Source organism: Motacilla alba, chromosome 1 (genome assembly GCF_015832195.1).
Source record: "Motacilla alba alba isolate MOTALB_02 chromosome 1, Motacilla_alba_V1.0_pri, whole genome shotgun sequence".
NCBI lineage: Eukaryota > Metazoa > Chordata > Aves > Passeriformes > Motacillidae > Motacilla > Motacilla alba.
In genome coordinates, this window is record NC_052016.1 from 57,079,328 (window position 1) to 57,096,061 (window position 16,734).

The window sequence follows — 16,734 nt, forward strand, 5'->3', positions numbered from 1 at the left end:
AGTTGGTAGAAAAGTACAATGGTGAGAGTGACTTAGATGTCTTGTCAGAAAACCTGCTTTCAGGTGCTTGAAATTTTTAAAACAAACTATTTAAGCTGAAATTTTCAGAATTTGTCATCCTTAGGCCAGGTTGCTGGCAATGTTTCCCTTTTTAGCTTCCACATTGTTTTCTACTTAAATAGCATTATCATTTTGAGATGTTCTGGTGCTCGTGGGATTGAGGCAGGCCTGTGATCACCAGATGGGACCTGAACCTGGCTTAAAAGCCCATTTTCAAGAACATTGGTGCATACTCACTAAAATGCTTTTAGTTCAGCAAAATCCATACAATCATAGAATGATTTTAATTGTATTCAGACAGTTTGCATTCAAAATTTTGTAGTGCACAAAACAGATTTGATAGAACTAAGCTAGAGTAGAGACAAGGAAGACAGAGCAAAAAGTCTTTTTTTACCTGGCATGTTTCACTCACTCACTAGATTGTGTGAGTACATTGCATTATAAGCTGTTTTTCAAATGATAACTTGTCAGTATTATAAAGTTGTCATGAAAGTATGGGTAACAAAATGAAGGTATGGTCTGCCTGGGAAGCTCTGAAGATCTTGATATGACGTGGTACCACAACCCAAGTAAGAAGGCATGTGCTTTTAAGTGAAACCACTCAAGTTTTATTTTTGAAGTTAAGCATTTAAAGCCTTTATGGGATGAGGGAAGACCAGGTTGGTAATCCCTTACTTCCCTTTTCCAGTTAGGGTGCAGAAAGCTTTGGTGTTTATTTCTGAAACCCAGTCATCCAGCAAAAACAAAAAATGCCAGCATGACATTCCTGATATTCATTTTACTACAGAAATAAAGAGGGAAAAGCAGGACAATTCCCATGAACAAACTTCTTCAAGGAGTGTCTAATTTACTTTCAGTTTTAGGGCATTTAAGTGACAGATAGTCAAAGGAATCTAATTTTATTTCTTTTGACATGATCAAAATTATCTCTATTCAATTTAAATGAAATTGATAATTAGTGCTGAAGTGAGTAGGTCACTTTAAAGTGTCTGAGCTCAGTGTTCTATTGGTAAATTAAAAAGCAACAAAAATAAGGCATGACCTGATTTAAAACTTGCGTTTTTGCAAGCCAGTGTCAGAGGTAGAAATAAAAAAGCCCAAAAAGTAACTTAACAATGAGCAGAGTGGCACTTTGGCTACCCAAAGTAACCAGCATCAAGTTTAACACTGAAACCCCCAAACTATTTGAGATGGCTGTGAAAGCATTGCTTACTACCCCTGCATAGTTCTGTCTCTGTCTCCCTGAGAACCAGCATTTTTTTCCTGCCCATTCTTAAACACTGTTTTAGGAATGCTGGTTATAATGGTGGTGATGGATCCAGTGTCTGGAAACCTGACTGGGCCAGGGCTGTTTTTCTCCACATAGCTGTAGTCAGTGTCTCCTGTTAGGCAGACAGCATGTCTGGCTGCCAATTGCATCACCTTCCTCAAAAAAATAATAGGATCTTGAGCAATGTATGAAGTGATGATACTTATCCCAACTTGCCGAATGTCTCACCATTGGCTAACAAACTGCATTCCTTACACTGACTGTGTTTTCCCTTCTAGGTGTGCATGTGTATAAAGAAAATATATACAGGAAATTATGTAGGTTTTTTCATATGGTTTTAAATATTTTCATAGTATATTTAAAATCATGTTTTGAAAGTCCTTGATTAGACAACTCTAGCTGCCTATTAGCAAAGAGCATTACAGCTCCAGCATTAGCATGCTCGGTGTCCTCAGTTACAGAGATGTTATTAAACATTGTACTAGTGAACTATGACTTAAACTTCCTATTACAGGAAACCATAAAGTCGCAGTACATGAAAAGATCAAAAGCTAGCAAAAACCCATAATTCTCCAAGAGGGTTATCCTCACCTAAGGAAACATTTTTATTACTCTTTTCTCAGCCTCTACTAATGTATCGTTTGTTCTTACCATGGTGTATAAATGTTCCATGAACTGACAACACTGGAGGCAGAAGAAGGGCGCTGTGTAATCTTGGGCTGAGCTACAGACTGCTTTCCATATAAAACCACAAAATGAATGTAATGTTTTGGCCACGGAAGTGAAAATTTAACAGGAAGGCTTAGTTTTCATATGAAGCTATCTGTCAGAGGAGCCTGTTGCAGAAGTTTCAGCATAAACTGCACAAAGGCTTATTCTAGTTACAGTTTTACTGCTCTCTTCTTTGAAGTGCACTACATTGGAGGCTACATATTGGAAAGCAAAAGCATTTAATCTTTTACATACTTTTAGGAGAGGAAACAAAAAAAAATCAGGCATAAAATAATAATAACAATAATAAAAAAGTGGAAAATGCAATAAATAAATAAGGCACTAAGCAGCATACTATGATACAGTGTCCTTTTTCATAACAGCCTAAACATGATTAATGATGTGCTGATAATGATTCTTATCCAATATTATTTTTACATGTAGTTAGTGAATACTGATATCATTGTCATTGCAGCAGCACTGCAGTTGGCCACTTTTGTGTTTTCCCTTTCCCTGAGTTTTACACGTTGTCCTTCATCACCAGAAGAAGACACAGGGTAGAGAAAGTATAAGAAATGGTGGTCATGGGGTCATAAAATAACCTTTGGCTCCTGGTCAGATATTTGGGTTCAAGCAGTGTGTAAAGAAGTACATCTGAAGGCAAAATTGAAGGTAACACCTTCAGAACTGAACTTGCTGTCCACTAAAGGTAAATGGGTTTTCATATAAACTGTTATGCTGGCAGTAAAATAGCTATAAACATTGGTAGTGTATAAGCATGCTAGCTGAAATTACCCATCCACAAAATTATGGTACTAAATAGTCCTTCTTTCTTTTTTTTTGCCTCACAAAGCCAAGGCCATTAATGAAAACTAGTTAGAGTTCAACTTGAATAGTTATCAGTTTTAACCATTTCCAGGTTTAAACTTCATAGCATGGTCCAAAAAAAAGATGAGAACAAAGATGTGAATGAAAGGAGATCTCCACAATCACAAATGCATTCAGCAGTGTTGATAGAGTGTTAAACCTTACTTGTCTCCAATTGCTTGTCCATTATTTAGAATCTGCAACAACAATTTGAAGATAAAATATGCAGACACTCTGTGAAAAATAGTCACAAGAAATAAACCATGACTGTGCAAAAATGAAGTACTGCAATTCTGCTTTATTAAAATGGCAATAAAATGCCCATTCAACATACATATTGATATATGGGGTATAGAAAAAGAATGCCAAAAAATTAATGATACTGTTGGAAATTAGGTGCAGATTTGAATATATTTGGTGTTAAAGCACATATATATTCATTAGTGAAATAAAAAAGGTAATCATGTAAATTTGCTGCTAGTGGAAACCTTTCGTTTATTTGAATTTTGATAATATATCAAGGCTTTTATGAAAGTATATAAATTGTACTGAGCTGTCTGAGCAGAATTTCATTAAATTTACTCTTGCATTTTAATCCAAAATAAATATTAAGCATTTACATTAAGTATATTTAATGCTCTGTGAACATAGGTTTTAAACAGCTCCCTACTTGTGCAGCTTTCTTATCCTTAAGCTATACAGTAGGTAGTTCATTTATGATGGAAGAATATGATCATTTGTCCAACAAGGACATATTTGTACATCTGTGCACTCCCTTTCAGGAGCAGCACAGAGCTAGAATTCATCTCACTCCTGGACTTACTTCCAGTAAATGAAAGGGTTGAGTAACCGGCATGCTGGCTAGACTTCCCTCCCTTCCTGTTCCCTGAGAGCCAGGTCTTTTCCCAGTCCACCCTTCCTTCCTGTCTTAAAAGTGCAATGACAGAAAGATTAAAAAAAAATAAGGAAAAAATTAAAAGCTATATTGACCTTTTATCCCAAATGAAGACAGACCCTGTAAATTCAGCAGAGAAAGTATGGCATGAGAAGATTTAACAGGAATCACTTTGACTTTTTCTGGTGAAATTGTTTAGGTGAGATTTAGAGAACAGCTGTGATAAGTATGTCAGTGAACATGCAGGAAGATCTGATTGAAACAACTTTTCATTTATAGTTAGCTACTGCGATTCTGAAAAGATATTTAGGTCTATTTGAGGACAGACATTTTAGTAGGGCCCGTGGACACAGGACAAAGGGTTTTAAGCTAAAAGAGAGTAATTTTTTACTAACTAGAAGGAGGATATTTTTTACTGCGAGGCTAGAGCAGGCTGTCCAGAGAAGGTGTAGATGCCCCTTCTCTGGAAGTGTTCAAAGCCAGGTTGGTTGAGGCTTTGATCAGCCTGGTCTAGTGGAAGGTGTCCCAGCCAATGTTAGGGAGGTTGGAACTAGATGACCTTTAAGGTCCCTTCCAAGCCAAACCATTCTGTGATTCTATGATTTTATGGTTCTTTTCTGGTCTTCCCTAGGAAACCTCTTTTCATTGTATTTCATCATTAACAAGCAATGTTGTGGTAACTTCATAAAAAGTTTTGTAAAAATAGTAGAGAAGTGAGTTGGTAATGTATAGTTTGCCCTGACACCAGGTGACTGATTTTTTTTGAGTATTTATCTGAAGGCTTAACACTAGAAGGCTTTGGTATAATTGAGCCTGAAGTCCTATAGTAATTCTTTATGAAAGGCCTCCTGTCATTGCTGCAAGCAGTTGCTTCATGATGTCTTCCACAGCAACTTGCTTCATATTTCAGGTAATAAAATCTATTGCAGACTAGATTGAAAGTTTTCCAAAAATATTACTTTCATGGAAACTTTTAATTTAGCAGGGACAGTTGTTATATCTTTTTAATGCAGCATGTTTCATTTTAAGCCATAATGCCTGAATAATAATACTACTTCGTCCTCAAAGTGTCTCATTAACTTTATTCCACAATGTCACTGTGAATTAGTTAAATCCTGAGGCTGAAAAACTAGAAAAGAGATTCAGACTAAGTGTCATCCACGAAAGTTCTCAGTTAAGGCTATGATAATGTTTGGAATGCTTGCTCTCCAATTTTGCTCTTATCTTAGTCACAGCACTCACACAAGTTTGGTGTTACATGAGATATTAAACTATTGTTTTTCCAGAAGTTTTGAAATGCGCTGGTTTAAGTTTAAGCAGGTGGATAAACCTGAGAGTTAATTACATAATCAGTGTACTTAGCATGTAGTGCACACTTCAGCTCTTCACTCCTGATACTCAGCATTTCGCAGGATCAAGCCCTGCGTGATCTTGAGGCGGTCAAAAATCTCCAGATCATAACTTTCTTCCCTATTTTGCATTGTTGGTTTTTATTTTCTTAGAATGTACACAAGTGCTGTAGCTGTGAACATTCAGTTGCAATACATGTATTGTCCTCTTGTACTATAATGGGTATTTTTTTCACCCTGCTTGTTGATCTTTTCATGTTTTGTAGCTTTATGATTTCCTGTAGTAGAATGTTCCTGAGCAGGCCAACATGCTCAGTAACATTTCTGTAATTGATGACACAGTTAATGCTAAGTGAGCAGTAATCTTCTTATCCAGTATGCCACTAGAGCTGTTTAATCAGCAACCTTTAAGGAATAATTCTAAACTGTCTTTTGTTTATTTGTGCCCACAAAGACACAAGAAACTCTAAACATTTTCCTATATATAAAAGATAAGTTTTCAGGTTTTTGTTTTAAGTTTTCAGGTGTGTGAGTGCCTAAGAGTAAGCTACATGCATCTGCATGGTCAGTTGATTAAAATTATTGCAGAACTTGTGGTGTTTCTCAATATTATTCAGAGTTTCAGGGGGGCATCCACCAGTCAGATATAACCCCTGAAGACAGTACCTCTGATTCATTATTTTTTCTTTCCTTACAATCAATTTGAACTGAAATCAACATTGTGTAACAAATCAAATAACCTGCTTGAAGAACTAGATGATTTTCTGGTATGTTGAAAGATGTTAAACACAATTTTAATGCATTTTAATATCATCAATATAAACACTGTATCAACATACATTCCGGTGTTGCATTTCTGTTTATGTTTTATAGAATCATAGATTCATTTAGGTTAGAAAAGACTTTTGATATCATCAAGTTCAACCACAAACCCAATACTGCCAAGTCTAAACACTAGACTATGTTCCTACATGCCATGTCCACACATCTTTTAAAGACAGGAAATGCAGAATATTAAGTCACTACTTGTACCATAGTTCTCAAAAAATGGATGAAAACAAGAAAGAACCATTGAATTAGTACTCTTTTTAAGGAGGAGAGAAAACTCGAACAGACTTCCATTTGTTGATTCATTGTATTTTCCCAACAGGTTATAAGCTCAATGAGCTCACTTTCAGAATATTGTCTACCCTCTATCCTGCGCACTTTGTTTGATTGGTATAAAAGGCAGAATGGCATAGAAGACGAATCTCATGAGTACAGACCAAGAACAAGCACTAAATCCAAAAGGTATGTTTTTGAATATGTGTAATTGATAAATTCTAAGGTTAAGTGTGTTACATTTCACCCATCAGCTTTTGTGAGGTAACAGTTGCTTGAAAGTTGTATTGTTTTTCTGCTTGTTCCTGGAACTCTTCTCTTGGCTTCTTGATGGGTGGAATAATTGTGTCTTTCATGTTATGGTCCTCATAGTTCAAACATAACAGTGCTGTTGTAATTGCCTTACAGATGTTTTGGATGCTTTCATATTTAAATACCAGTTTGTACAAACTGTATTTACTCAAGTCATCAAGCAATAATTCTGTGCCACTTGGAAGAATTTTTCTTTTGTAGCCTTCTGCTTCCATGTAAAAAAATACACATACACCTACCCTCAATCCAAAAACTTGAGAATCAGTCAGGGAGTTTTAGCAACATACCTCTTAAAAGTAACAAGCACGCAAAAAAAATGATGTCAGTAGTTCCTCAGTGATAAGGCAGCAAATTGATCTTGGTTATATTGAGGTCTGGCAGTGTGGTTCAGGTATATTCTTCCAACTTTGAGTTTTTCTGAATACTTCAGTACTACATTAACATGCTTCAATGAAACAGCTGGAGAATCAACACTGTCAGACTAGGTGTTCAGAAATGCATAGGCAATTCTTCACATTGGGATTATATTATAACCCAGTAACTACAAAAGGCAGTAGTTGCTGGAACAAGGGGATGGGGGCTAGGTTTAGATACCAAGGTAGAAATGAACCTGAGTTAGACTCTTTATGTCAGTAGAAGCGGGCAGTATGAGGACACAGTTCATTAATTAGATGTCTGCTTTTGGGTGAGATGAATCCTTGCCTTGAATTGCTTCTTTCTCCCAACTTGTTCCACGGCTACCTGCTCATAAATAGCTGTCTTTAGGAACTCCACCCAAAATTTTGTTGAAAGTCAGTTTAGCAGTGAAACAAGACCACTCTGTCAATTGGCGGTGTTACAGAAGGAATGTATAACGAGTCCTTTCTCCGGTTAATGTAAAACCAAAGGAAACCAAAATGCAAATAACTTGCTTCATCACTGATCAAGTTGTACTCTCAAATGCCTGTTTTATTACAAACACATAAGTACAATTGAAATCACTAAAACTGAATGTTTATAAGAATTGTGCCAAGTTTACACAAAAATCTCACTGGAATCATGTTAAATGCTTCAAATGGACTGCAGAACTATTTATTAAATTTTGTTTAATTTTACAAAAAAGTACTGTACATTTCATGTTATCTTTTCAGTACACTTTGAAACTTTGATCAGTTGATTCAAATAGGTATTTTTTTGTATTTTTATTGGAAGGTATTCGCCTCAGACTTTTATTCCTCTGTGTTGTTCTGTACAAGGAATGTGTTTGAAAAGTTTGACAAGTGTTGCCCAAGTTAAAAACTTAAGCCTGATAGAGTTTTTAAGAGATAATACAGTTTGGCTGTGAATTCTCCACTGCTACTTTTAAGGCATTTGTCAAAATTCACGACAAGTCTAAATATGAATTGGATAGCACAAAGTTACATTTGCCTCCAAAGTGTAATTAGGAATGGTCTAAATTGTGTCATCAGAAAGAAATTTGAAATTAAATCTATTTGTTAGAATACAGAATCCACAGGTTTCCTTGTTTGTTTTTTTTTTATTGTTGTGGATCTGTAACTGGAAAAAAAAAGAGGGAGGAAATGGATAGGTGATATATAAGCGTTTGAAAGAACATCACAGTAACAAGTTAGGTTTGGTCTGCTTATCTCAGAATGTAAGAGCATAATAGTACATTACTTTCTGAAATGCTGGGCTGCTGTTTAAAAGGTAGAACACAATTCCCTGTTATCTGTATTTATGTAATTGAAGAAGGCATGTAATATGAATGATGACACTTTTCCAAAATATGGTGTTTCTTGGTTTGATTTTGCAGTGATGAACAGCAGAGGGACTATTTAATGGAGAGAAGAGATCTGGCTATTGATTTTATTTTTTCTTTAGTATTAATAGAAGTTTTGAAACAGGTAGGAGTTCTCAAATTGTCCATTAACTAATAAATTATGGAAATTAACAATGCAAGTGAATTTTGGGATTCTTCTTTCTGTTTGCATTTTTAAGATTGTAATAAAATCATGAAATACATCCCGCATGCTTCTTCATTGCTGTCTTTTTTGCACCTGTATGATACATAGCATTCTGTGCTCATACTGACCGTACTTTGGCAAGTCTTTGGAGCTAAAGTATTTATCTTCAAAACTAAATAAACATAGAATGGCTGGCTCATTTTAGCTATTTTGTTAGCTACATGCTGTTTTAACTGATATATTTCTGAATGGATGATATCCCTGAGTAATACTAGCACATGTGTACCTGTTATATTTTATTTTATGTTTCCAGATTCCACTTCATCCTGTAATAGACAGTTTGGTAAATGATGTTATTAACTTGGCTTTCAAGCACTTTAAGTACAAAGAAGGGTAAGGCTCTTTTTCATACAAAAATTCTATGAAAAAGATACTTTCTTATTTTTGTAATAGTTGTGGTTTAAACAGTATGTTTTCTCAGCTGAGAATTCTTTCTTGTGTCTTGCTAGGTACCTTGGTCCTAACACTGGGAATATGCACATTGTTGCAGATTTGTATGCAGAAGTAATAGGTGTTCTAGCTCAAGCAAAGTAAGAAAAATTCAGTATATTATTTCCTTCATAAATATGACAAAGTCTGCTTGCTTAGCATGTGAATATTCTGATTTTCTCACTTTATTTAAGTATTCTGTAGGAATAAGTAATTTCAGTTCGTTTGCCTTCTATTTATCCAGATGTTCTAGAACATAGGCCTCTAGGGAATCATAGGCTTTTGGCATCTAGTCCAATGATACTGGATAAATTCAACTCAACTACAGCAGCATTATTTTTCCTATCTCAGCAATGACGTCTGTAGAAAGCCCAAAGGGCTGAAGAGAGCTATTTTAACTAGCTTTTTTGTAGATGCTATTTTTTCTTTAGCTGGGCAAACCTATAAATGGCTATCCTCCTGCATAGCAACAATGTTAAGGCTCTCTGCAGCTATTGCAGCTCAGAACTTAATGCATCTGCTTCTGACCCCTTCATTCTTCTTAGAACAGATGACATAAAACATTTTGTGGGTCAGATCTTAAATTTTGAATCTGGAAACAGTCAAACTCAGGATCTCATGTACTCAGTATAGCATCACATTGTACACTTAAACCACAAACTAAGCAGATGATGAATTTTGCTGCCCTGATGTAATGCTGTCTGTCTTCTGACACTTTGGTGTTGCTGAGGGCAAGTCTCAGCTCTACAGAACCAGTCAGTTTGGCTTGATACGGCTAAAACAGTTTATGATTCTGGAAATTATATAAATTCAGACAAGGTCTTACCTGAGCCTCTGAATTGGCTGGGTCAAATGCAAAAGGAGAAGTTGCATCTGGATCCAAAGCTTCAAGTTGACTGTCAAAGTTCTGAAGGGCTTTGCTAAGATGCTTCTGTAACTGAAGGGCTTCTTCCTGCTAATCTGTTTCTTTCCATTCACTTGGATTGTCAATCAAAGGGGATAACAAAAGGTTGTTACATGCTACACCCACCATGACAATTACAATCTTTCCATTTTGTCTCAAAAAGGGCAGGAGGTCCTGTTGGATGCTCTTTCCATATATCATTTTTTTGGACAATGTGTCTCCAAAGACATCTTCAATAGGGAGACCAAAAATTATCACAGAGCTCTCTTCCCCATGTTATTGTAGTTGTCAATGCTTAAGTGTTACTGTAAGGTCTATTAGGGAAAAAACCTGAAGGGACAAACTACCTGTATGAATATTTTCAGGGTTATAGTATAAACCTTTTCTTTTTAAAATATGACATGTACTTGCAAGATAGCTATCTTCCATCATGGATTTTTGAAAAACATTTGAAGAGGTTATTTAAATGTCATTGTTAGTTCTTATGTAAAAGGGATGCATGGTAATAAAATAATTTGAAACGTGGTTATCTAGAAGGACTAAGATCACGCTGTATGCTTCCTTTTCTCAGTCTATTAGAAGTGAAAGGAAGCTAAACAGAAAAAAATCTATTCAAATACTGAGCAAAATGGTACTTTTATAGAACCTAAGTTTTATCTTTAGGTTTTTCCCAATCTGTATCCCTTACAATACCTTTCAAATATTGATTTTGAACTTTTTGAAACTAACCAATCTGAATTCATAGATTTCCTGCTGTAAAGAAGAAATTTATGGCAGAGCTGAAAGAGCTGCGGCATAAAGAACAAAGCCCGTATGTAGTTCAGAGCATTATCAGTCTTATAATGGGAATGAAATTCTTCCGCATTAAGATGTATCCTGTGGAGGACTTTGAAGCTTCTCTTCAGTTTATGCAGGTAAAATTCTTAAGTACTTAGCTGTGGTTTCCCAGATCTTTCTGAATGGACTAGCCTTTATTTTCCTTGTAATATTCTAGGAGATTTTCCTTATGTCATTTCCACATAAACCTACATGCAGCTTCCTTCTGCTTGTTCTGAACCCCATACCAACTTTTCATCACTCATATGCCTCTAGTCCTTAGAGCTCACCCTCCAGCTAGAAGAGGTTTTGTTCTGTAGACCCCAGCCCTTCCACCCCACTATCCCACAGCTGTCCCTTGCCCTGTGTCCGTGCCTAGCTGTGTCTCCCTAGCTGCTCACTGCCTCCAAAGTGAATCTTCCAATACTCACACAGTTGCCAGAAAAGAGAGAAACTTCTAATGGAGGAAAACACTGAGAATGAGACAGAGAATTGAGGCAAAAGCTAGATAGAATTTCCTTTGGACGTGTTGTCTCCTTCTACCACACCTTCACCCTGCTTGCTGTAAGAGTGCATTCTGTACCCTCCTGGTTTAAAAGTCACTAGTACAGAACATAGTTTGACTACAATGAGTGCTTTAAATTAATAGATTACATAATTTTGTAAAAGGCAAGAAATTACTTCATGTTTCAGAGTTCTTGCTGGTAATGTACAATTGGTTTTCTTCCCACCAGCAGGTTTCTTTAGCTTAATCTTTCTATTGCCCTGTTTTTTCTTGGGATCATTCACATGGTTACACGCTTTGTACCCTCTCATCCAGTAAAATTAATATTTTATATAAATCTCCATGTAAAGTTTAGTGTATCGATGGTGTAAATGGAGGAAAAAAGTCAATGTTAGATGCCCACAAATAAGGATTTGGCATTGGAATACAGATATACAGGCATACAGACACTCTGAGCTTTTTCTTTTAAATCCTGAACAGGAAGCACATTCTATTTCAGCTTTTCAATATATTCTAAACCATATTTAATTGCATATTTAAGACATATTTAACAGCACAGAAACAGGTAATTTTTTTTTCCTACCTTATTCTTAATTATGTAGACACATACTAGCATGTGTCAACTTACTTTAAGTTATCAAGAGCTGGCAAAATACCAGAGTAATGTGTGTTCAGTGCACTAGACTTGATGAGTGAATGGGGTTGTGGCTCAGCTTCATCCAGTGTTCACTGCTATTTAAATCTGTGGTAAAAATCCTTCCAGTAAAACTGAAATTTGGATCTCTGTCTTCCCGTGCTACAATATCTCAGTACTAAATGAATTCTTATATTTACTACTCTGCATCATAAGATGCACTTGTGCATGTGGGAAAAGCTCGTTTCCTCAGTTTGGTGAACTACATTTCAACTCTTTGGGCAGTTTGTGTGTTTGAGTATCTCCCTGATGTGTTTCACCTAAAACCTGTGTCACACAGTGCTGCTGTATTAGAGAGAGATGCTTTCAAATGGTCAGCTAATTTCAGGAGTGAGCTCCAGAAGAGCCTGTCTTCCCCCATAGAGTGCAGAAGCACCTCAGGAAGGCTGGGTGGACTGACAGAAGCCATGTGTTGGATAATCCTGTTAGCACACAGGAAAAAAATATGCATGATCTGAGGTTTAAACTGCTTTGCATGACTGTGAAGGAAAAATGGTCAGTGGGAACCTTCCTCATACAGTCAGGGGCTGTTTGTGCCTTGAACCCAGAGAAAAAGCAACTGGGGCAGTAGGATTTGTCATCCTCAGAGAAGTTGTACACACAAGTGGGTGGATGCTTATCTCCCCTCCCTCACTTCCTGAGCAACACAGCTGTCTGGAGAGTAGTTCACTGCATGTTTAGGACAAAGTCTGTTTTTATTTTTTTCTCAATCCCCAGATGCAAGCTGGAAATTGTCCTCACATAGCACAATTCCATATTGACCCTCAATATGCAACGAATCCTAGCAATGAAATTCATCCCAAAATATTTACAATAACATTGTTCATTGCCCTGTGTGTCTTAATCAGAGAATTACATTCCTTTTCTGGCCTCTCAAAGCATTGTGTGAAGCAGTCCATGTTGACTATTAGTTTTGCTCTTGAAGATACACACAGGGCATGAAGTCAGCCCCTGAGTCCAACTCAATTTCCAGTCCAAAACACCACCAGGCACAGCTGGAGTCAGTGGAGACTTTCTGGATTAGAGTAACAGCTCCTTGATCTTGACTTATGTCCTGCTTTCTGCATGCTGCAAAAGGCAGATTTAGAAGTTAAGAGGCAAATGTTTTCAGTGGGATTTGCAGGATAAAAATAGTCACTGACACGTGATTCACATTCAGCAAACATTCAGAGGTCTTTATTCCAGCTGATATGCAATTTATGTTTTTTGTATTTTTTTATTTTTTATTTAGGAATGTGCACATTATTTCCTTGAAGTTAAAGACAAAGATATCAAGCATGCACTGGCAGGACTGTTTGTTGAAATTCTAGTCCCTGTAGCTGCTGTAAGTTTATTTTTTATGTTGTTTGCATCATTTTTTAAAATTAGATAAAACAGCTTGTGAAATAGTTTTTTTACTGACATTAAATTTTATTTCAGGCTGTTAAAAATGAAGTGAATGTCCCCTGTCTGAGGAACTTTGTTGAAAGCCTGTATGATACAACGCTTGAACTTTCATCACGAAAGAAACACTCATTGGTTAGTAACTCTAAGAAGCAGAGGTTAAAATTTATTGTCACAAATGTTTTTGAGCAAGACCCTTGGGAAATTGCAAAATGTTTTATTTGCATTTGGCTATAACCAATACATTTCTATTTGCAGGGAAGATTATTGTGTTTCCAGAAAATAACGGTATTTATTTTACTGACAATATAGTCTAAACTAGTTCAGAATCTAAACTGAATCAAATCATGTTGTCACCTTCTGGTTCTGTGATTATTAAATGGTTAGGTTTTCTCTTAGTTGTTATGTGTAAACATTCGAAGAAAATGAGAAAGACTAGAGTTCACTTCTTGTCAAGAGAGAACAAATGAGGCGTGTGGGAACAACTCTTTCACAGGGCTTAAATAATACATTGTAGGAAGGAAAAAATTTATAACACATGCCCTTTTAAATCCATAACTTGGCTACTGTGTAGCTCCCTATTTCATTTCTTTTCATGTGAGATGAACAGTGGCACTGCAGTGTATTTTTGGAATCATGAGTTGATCTGAATTAAATGAGGATCTGAGTCAGTTTGATGCTGGCTGCCTTAAGCAGTCTGTCTCTCCAACTGGGTCAGCGCCTGTCAGCAGTGTGGCATTAGCTAATCCATTTTGAAGTCTTGGACCTTTTAAGTAAAGAAAGTTTGTCATTTGTTCTCCCTCATTCTAGGGGAAAGTCAAAAAGACTTCTCTGTTTCCAGTTCTTTCGGCAAATGCTGGTCACTGGCACTAGCGAAACTGCTGGGAGGACTGCAGGAGTGTGCTGGAGCTCTCTGCCTGTTACAACATTCCCAGGAGACAGTCAGAGCATCCCCTGGGGTGCAGTCCTGATCCAGACTGAATTAGTGGGAGGCTTGAGATGGATTTCTGATTTCACTCTGCTTGTATTTGTGTGGCTCTGTTCCACTCTACTGAGTTAATAAAACATTGTTGGAACTGCAGCAGGGTAGAGCTTTTCTGTATAGTTTTTACATTAAATAGAACTTCTCAAACTGTGGCCATACTTGCCAAAGTCAATACTACATTCTTGGGAAAGGATTGCACAGCTGGGCCTTTGCATTTGATTGCTTGTCTACACATACCGCACTGGAGGCTACATAGTTAAAAGTGGCAAAATAGAACAGATTCTTGTGAGGGTGTGATTAGAAATACAAACATTGCGAGGAGGAGGAGGGGAAAGGCAAACAGTTGACAGAAATAGCTGCAGTGCATATTTCCACACTTCCAGGAAGAAAGCACACTCCTTAAAGTCTGAACTGGACCAAGATCAGTGTTTGGTGATACCATGAACTCACTGTACAGACAGGATGGGGAAAGTCATCTTGCTTCATTTTCTATCTAAAAGTACCTCATATAGGCTTGTCATTAAGATTCTCTTGGCAGTGAATGGAGACAATTGGGAAATTCCAGGAGATGGTTTATCTTCCCTCCTAGAGTTCTTCCTTAAGATGGGCTGTAACACTCCTGGAATGTCACTAAACTCTGTGATCCAATCAAGTATTCAACTGTATAGTAAGAAAGTCTTCTGTGAGAAGACTTCCGTTATCCTGTCCTGTATGTATTTTGGAGACGAAGATTATAAAGATTAAAATGAATGTACATTTGCCTTTTGCTCAAGAAATTAACCTAGATATGGACAGTTTATGTTACATGTTACTGGATCAGTAACTGTGATTTAGAATGTGTTTATACTTTGAGCTGTGACTGAAGTTAGAATTTAGAGATAATTTTTTAAATAATTCATCTTAAAGTGAACGTTACCTTATTTTTTTGCTAATACCTTTTATGTCCTGACTGGATTTATTAACATTACAACTGAAACCTTAGTCTTCTCGAAATAGCCAAGTCCGTTTCCAAATCATCAGGTGCATTTTAGCTTATTTTTTAGTGTATAGTTTACAAGCGTTAAAGTAAGTGTTGACAAAGAGACTGGGTTCTCGTATTTCAACTTCTATGTTCTACTTTGCTTCCTTTTTTTATTTTCACTTCACAAGCTGTAACTCCCAGCAGATCCAGGCGTTCCCTGTATCTTAGCACAATTCTTTGACGTGTCTCGCGGTAAATATTGTGACTGCAGATTTTGAGGAGTAATAGGCATCTGATTCACAAGTTTCCAACAATCTCTGTGGGTCCTGTTGTTATAATAATAAAGTTTAGTTATTTCCATGCTTTTATTTCTCAGTAAACTGGCAGAACTTAGCCCTGAGAGTCTGTAAAATTGTGCCCTATCTTACACTGCTGTGAGTACATGTGTGGTTGGTTTTTGTTCACTCTTGAAAGGTATCTGTAACAGCTTTAGAGAAGGCTCCTTTTAAATAGTCCTGCTTACTAATGTGTTTATCTTGGCTAACTTGTATTGCACAAAATGGAGGGGTCAGAACTTCAAGTTTACAGTAGCTCTATTAAGTTAGTTTTGTGTTCTGTAGACATGCAAATAACACTTTATCGACATCCATTTCCTGTTTAGGCTTTGTACCCCTTGGTAACATGCCTGCTTTGTGTCAGTCAGAAGCAGTTCTTTTTAAACAGATGGCATATTTTCCTCAACAACTGCCTCTCCAATCTCAAGGTTAGTATCTCTTGGTTTTAATATTGTATTCAGAGTTCAGTATGCACTGTTGATCTGTTGCATAGCCTTTTTAGGTAAATGTGCTGAGTTATTGCTATTATCTGATTCCATACATAACTTTATTCCTGACAGTACAAGTTCTTTAGCTGTGCAGGTTTCTCCAATAGCAAAAAAGTGTTCTTGGGCCTAGTTTGAATTTCTATTGTTCCTTTTACTCAAACCAAGAGTGAGTCAAACGCCTGTGAAACAGAAAAAATTGCTGATGGAAGTTAATAGGTTGAGTGAAATACCAAAACTGAGCTAGTCTTAACTTGCTTTTTTCACACAAGCATTGGAAACAAAGAACTTGTTATTACTTTTTTGAAATGGAACTACTTGTAGGACACTGATTCCATTGCTTGTTTCACTCATGTTCAGTGTTTGCATTACAAAAACTATAAACTGTTTCAAGTTTTTTCCTCCATGTAGGCCTTTTTATTCCCTTGCCATACATTAGATCTTTGAGGTTTAAGGTTAGTTTTCCACTGCAATCTGCTGTGGTTCCCAGGCTGTGCATAGTGTTCAATGCACACATGCTAGTTATCATTGCTGCTCCTCCACGTGTCTTTTACTTTTGCAATAAATCATGTCCCATGCCATGATAAAACTGCAGCCCTGTGAAAGGATGGTGCTGTGCCCACCTGAAAAGGGCAATATATGAAACACAGTGATTAGAGCAAATGAAGG

At 36.7% G+C, this 16,734-nt stretch overlaps 1 protein-coding gene across 15 annotated transcripts in view; it reads left to right on the forward strand.

Moving 5' to 3' along the window:
• The window catches only part of FRY (FRY microtubule binding protein), a 223,706-nt gene that overhangs the window by 112,072 nt on the left and 94,900 nt on the right, over nt 1-16,734 (forward strand). For all 15 annotated transcript variants that reach the window (XM_038127474.1, XM_038127494.1, XM_038127483.1 and 12 more), the window contains 8 exons: nt 6,303-6,442; nt 8,358-8,448; nt 8,822-8,901; nt 9,018-9,098; nt 10,647-10,815; nt 13,148-13,240; nt 13,336-13,434; nt 15,907-16,008. In XM_038127474.1, the coding sequence (XP_037983402.1) occupies nt 6,303-6,442; nt 8,358-8,448; nt 8,822-8,901; nt 9,018-9,098; nt 10,647-10,815; nt 13,148-13,240; nt 13,336-13,434; nt 15,907-16,008 (855 nt within the window). The remainder of the gene's footprint in view (nt 1-6,302; nt 6,443-8,357; nt 8,449-8,821; nt 8,902-9,017; nt 9,099-10,646; nt 10,816-13,147; nt 13,241-13,335; nt 13,435-15,906; nt 16,009-16,734) is intronic.